The 5,482-nt window shown below is 53.4% G+C and overlaps 1 protein-coding gene across 1 annotated transcript; it reads right to left on the reverse strand.

Moving 5' to 3' along the window:
* Nucleotides 1-1,932: 1,932 nt before the first annotated feature.
* LOC144119476 (innexin shaking-B-like) lies at nucleotides 1,933-3,648 on the reverse strand. Its single transcript, XM_077652076.1, has one exon. The coding sequence runs from the start codon at nucleotides 3,462-3,464 to the stop codon at nucleotides 2,355-2,357; it is 1,110 nt and encodes a 369-aa protein (XP_077508202.1). The 5' UTR covers nucleotides 3,465-3,648; the 3' UTR covers nucleotides 1,933-2,354.
* Between the last annotated feature and the right edge of the window lie 1,834 nt (nucleotides 3,649-5,482).

Genomic DNA, 5,482 nt, shown 5'->3' on the forward strand with positions numbered 1-5,482 from the left:
CAACATATATTAAATAAGCTGCTGAGTAGAGGCATATCTGTCGAAACAAGTAGCCCACGTGACAGTCTTGTCGCTTTGAGGCGGTGACTTTCAGTTCTTATGATACTGTGCTAACATAGTGATCATGCGATAGCAGTGTTCATGTTTTGGGCATATATGTTGTTTACGTTATTGTTGTAAATCACAAAAATTGTTCACCACGCTCTGTTGTCTTCGTTGTATTCTGCCTTGTAGAAGGGGTCCCGGACTCCTTCAAGTGAATTTTGTTTCACTTTTCTGTCCGTGCCTACCCACACCGTCCTGATGTAAAGAAAGACGAACTTGAACTTGATATCAAATAACCATCGGTCAAGTTACTGTAACTGCATGTGAACGGAATGTAGGTTACTCTCAGCAGCAAAGAAAGCTATATCGTCTGCATACACTTATGTAGTCACATCAGGAGAGGCCGGAATAGAACTGAGTAAGAGGTTGAAAAGTGCGGGGAAAGAACTGCATCTTGAGGCACACCTCGAGATTGAGGCACAGACACACCCCTGTGGCTGTTGTATTAATTAAATACTCGGCGTAATCAAGATTCGCGTTGGGAAGCCTGTGAACAAGACTATGATGGTTTGCAGTGGGTATTTCGGGCGTGAGAAGTGATCTTGACTGACGTGAGTTGTGAAACACCCTTGAGTGTAACATTGCTTAGCAGAGACCACTTCATGGTATATATGTGCTTTTTGGGAAACGAAAGCAGCAGTTTCTTGCGTGATTCAGTGTATGGAATGCATACAACCAGTAGTGGCCGGCTGATCGCTAAATTCGGAGAGTGTACTGAACTTGACGGAGACATGATGCAGAACCTAGCACCATGCATTTGTGGCAGCAACAAATAAGTTGGGGACCACACTGTATGCGAGCTCGGTATGTTTGTACTAGGTGCTTGAATACAGCGGCTCGAAAAGTGCTCGAGTAACAGGCATGCATGTTTGCTCTCCGCGCATGTGTCTCCCAGCGCTTTTTGTGGTACGATCCCACCACGCTGACAACGAAATATTTTGAATGCCGCCACTGTGTATGCCCATTGATGGTTTGTATACGCTGGCTGACAATACCGAGCACACAAGAACGCACCTACACTGAGAGCTTCTTTGCCTAAGGCAGCGCACTCGCAGGAATATCGCAATGCAGTTTCAAGAAGCGTAGCACATAACAAGCCAAATCTAGCGCGCCTGCTGGAACATCTCATTGGCGGCGATTTCGATTTTCACTGCCACCCCCCCCCCCCCCCCCCCCTATAGCCCGTGAAAGTTCCGAACAGTGACCGCGCTCCCTGCACAACAAGCGGTGGCCACAATCGCTTCCCTACGCACTTTCCTCCCAGAGGCCGCCATCGTTTGCGTAGGCGACCGAGGTGGGCACGGATGATGGGTCCATCCATTTGTGGTAGTTAGGAGTTATGGGGTTTACCGTCCCGAACCAACTCAGGCTTTGAGGGACGCCGTAGTGGAAGGCACCGGATAATTTCGACCACCTGGGGTTTTTTAGCGTGTACTAGCATCGGACAGTGCCTCTAGAATTTGGCCACCAAAATTCGACCGCCGCGGCCGGGATCGAACCCACGTCTTTCGGGGCAGCAGTCGAGCGCCGTAACCACTGAGCCACCGCGCGGCTTCATTTATGGTAGGGGCCATAAAAAAATGTTCGTATTGAACGCCACTCGGAAACGAAGCGAACTCTCGCAGCATCGGAGGGGCTACCTCTACGGGAACAAAGCATTGCCCTCGTGCTGATATGACCGGCTCACGAGGCCACCGGTTGCCCAAACAGCGCTCATAAACGTCGGCTAGTGGAATTCATTGGGTAGGGAGCGGAGGTGAACAACACTACGGATTCCGTCACAGGACGCTGGGGCCAGTGCCGGTCTGCAAAGCGAATCCGCTGAGGCGTGTGCAAAAATTCACCTTTATTTACGCAAACCTAAGGTGTATGAAAAAGTTCTTTAAAGAGGCACTCGAGCCTGCCCACGCAGTCTGCTCGCAGTTTTCACGCGCTGCACTGCACTGACCGGGTGAGAGCGCGCATTGTCCGCAAATTCCGAACAGTCGTCATTTTCCCCTTAAGCCGCACTTTGGGGGAATCATGTGGCCACTTGTTTCTCTTAGCTGCCGGGTCACCCGCCAGCACCATTGCATTGCGAATGACATTTGCAGCAGCGAGATATTCTTTGCCTTTCGTGTAACGCAGCCGTACGAGCTGCTGCTTCTGAATATCTCTGAATCGCAAAAATAATAAATTATCGGCTAGCCGCGATGGTGGGAGTGAACAGTCCGAGCCTCAGCGCAGCGCCTCGCTCACCGAAGCCGGCTTCACACGGCGTTCAGCGGGGAGCGGTCCTCACTTGACTTTTGGCTCATGAGCAGCGTGAGGTCGGCGACCACCTCCTTGTACACTAGCGGGTCCAGGTTCTGGGCGAGCATGTAGAAGAGGAAGGCATCGCCGGCGTCCGCTGAGCGCGCCAGCGTCCGCAGGTCGTCCGAGCTGAGCAGTGGGCTGCGCGACTTGAGCACCTGGAAGCGCAGCCTGGGCACCGCCAGAATCACCAGCCTGCCCACGAACACCACGCTGGTGAGCGTGAGCAGCGCGACCAGCCAGAACCAGAGGAAGACGTAGACCTTCTCGTTGACCACGTTCAGGGGCAGCACGCACAGCGAGTCGTGACGCTGAACGTCGCCCGACGAGCCGAACGAGTGGAACACACACTTGGTCATGCGCGGGAAGACGTAGATCATGGGGTCGCGGCGCTCCTCCTGGTCGGTAAGCGTGAAGCGGACCACGTCGACGCCGTACCTCCAGAACTCGCCGCCCAGGAACCTGTCCATGAAGAACATCTGGCCGACGACGTTGACGAAGCTGAGGAACTCGCAGAAGATGTACTTGAGCGCGTAGACCCTGTGGTGGCGCATGTGCCGGTGCAGGTACTCGGTGAGCACGCGCTTCTTGTGGCTGCGTTCCTTCTCCTCCATGATGGCCACGTGCATGCCCATGGTGATGACCTCGAGCAGGCCGCCCTCCCAGTTCTTCCACAGGTAGTAGGGCACGTAGAAGAGCACCGCCTGCAGGAAGAGGGCGAAGGCCACCCACTGGTAGTAGGCCGTGTAGCGGCGCTCGGCGCCCCCGGAGTTGTCGATGCCCGGGTGCGGCACGTCCAGGCCGACGCGCTTCTCGAGCGCAGTGGGCATGGTGAAGGTCGAGTGGATCCAGCAGTACGTGTTGAGCACATCCATCGGGAAGTCCGCCGTGGGCGGCACGCACTCGATGGGATCGCCCACATACTGGCGCGCCGACACCAGGATGCTGAAGGCGACCATCAGCGACGAGGTGACCAGCCAGTGGAGCCGGAAGACGCAGTTGTCGATGTGCACGTGCCTCCGGCGCAGGAGGCGCCGCAGGCCGCCCAGCAGGTTCACCAGGGACATGGCGGAGCGCTGCACTCATGCTTCGGCCAGCTTTTATGGTGGCCCGCACCTGGGAAGCAGGGCCCGCCGCCGGTCAAGAAACTGTCTCCGCGGAAGCATCGCGCGACTCTCGCGGAGCGACGCTCCGAAAATAAACCCCCGCGGGGCGACAACATTGGCCGGCGCCCAGGAATTACGCTCCGGAGCCACGTGTGCAGGAGGCGGTGCAGTCGGCGCCAGGCTCCCCGCGTCGCATTCCTCGGCGCCGCCCATTGTTCGGCGCCCATACTTCATGTCGCTCCGTTCGCTGCACCGCGCCATCCAGATGCTCTCGAGAAAAGTCACCGATCTGAGCGCCTCAGTCGAGGAAGCCTTCAAGCCTCCTCCCAGCGGAAAGATACCAGCGAAAACATCTTTTCGCGCGGCGCTTTACGAAACTGCCATGACAAACGGTTATGCTCGAAATGCGGTTACTTCCCGTATGCTCAATTGCGGGTAATGCTCCGCTCGTCTACCCGCCCTTGAAGATCGTTAATGGAAAATTACTTTCATCAGGCCGACTCGGCGATCTTGGATTGCTAGCGGCACGACATGACCTGGTCCTTTTCGGCCGTACGAGGCATCTTGGCTGATAAGCTAAAATATTTATACAGAGGGCCAGTCCTAAGTGGAGCCACACACAGCCACGTACAGCGCGCTGGGCTTCAAAGCTGTGTGCATGTTCTCGCCCAGTTCTGGAGTCGGCAGGGAAAGTACCTGCGTGGTTAACTCTCTAACGACCGGCGTTGCGAAATCGCCACTCGCAGACGCCTGCACGGCGTGAAGCCTGCATGCGATGTTTGTTGCCTGTTCAGCAGCGAGCGCTTGGCGATCGATATGTTTTGCGCCGCTGGTAGTTCGCGGGAAGAAAAGGAATTAATTTGTTGGATGAAGAGTAGTTCATTCTCTCTGGGCAGTTAAAATTGACTGAGTCACCATTAGGCGCTCGAACAGTTACTTTTTGGCGAATGATGGTGATTACCACTTTGTGATGAAATCAGCACGTTGGTCATTCGCGCCGCATTTGCCTTTGCACGAAGCGGGGCTGAAGCTGGCGGAGAGTTTCTGTTGACACATAATGTACGCCACCGCAGTCCACTGAGATAAAGTGTTCTAAAAAATTGTCGTGGCAACTGCTGTAGGAAGCGAAAGCTTCAACTGGAGAAAGGAACTGGGGAGCCTCGATCCACTAACGCCTCAACTCTTACATGTAAAATACCTTCCAAAACAATGGACACCACCACATCTCTCTCCGTATTTTACTCTGGATCCTGCTTCGGCGTTTCCTCCTCGCATGCACGTTGCTATATAAGTATGGCGCTGCGCTTACCGATGAAACCATATTTTGCCAATTCTGGCACCACGGCCGGATTTCTTAAACATTTAAGGCAGATTTATACCCCACAATTACCCTTCTTGGGAATCTAGTTTTCCTTACGACAACACCAAAAAATTAGCGAACATCTATTGCTTAATGCATGTGTGCTCAGTCAACTCATGTTTCTAAACTTCTTTTATTGCTTTCTGTTTGTGGCAGTCTTACGTTTAGGTCAAGGTCGAATAGTACATTCTGGAAGCGACCGAGAAGCCAAAAGTGGTGGAATGACCAAACGTCTTACCGGAATCATTATATCATGCTCCGCCTTGATAACAACGACCTGCTCCAAAACTGTTCTGCGTTTAAAATCATCGCGGTAGCGTTAACATTTTCAGAAGCGCTAAAACACCGAGGACGCAGAGAGAACAGACAGGGACGAGCGCTGTCAAATTTGCAAAGCGCTGTCAAAATGTCAAATCTGCACCAACTAGCCCGATCCGCTACCCTTCGGTAGCGTTAAATTAGTGCTGCACACAAACAAAGCCAGGCAGCTCTTGCACGCTCGGGGAAGTGCTGCGCCGCACATCATTATGTACGCAGCGAATTATTGCAATAAGCGAGCAAGAGAAATATCTTATAATAAAAAAAATTGTAGTGCAACCATCCATGGCCATATTTCTTT

This window comes from Amblyomma americanum, chromosome 2, assembly GCF_052857255.1.
Source record: "Amblyomma americanum isolate KBUSLIRL-KWMA chromosome 2, ASM5285725v1, whole genome shotgun sequence".
Classification (NCBI taxonomy): domain Eukaryota; kingdom Metazoa; phylum Arthropoda; class Arachnida; order Ixodida; family Ixodidae; genus Amblyomma; species Amblyomma americanum.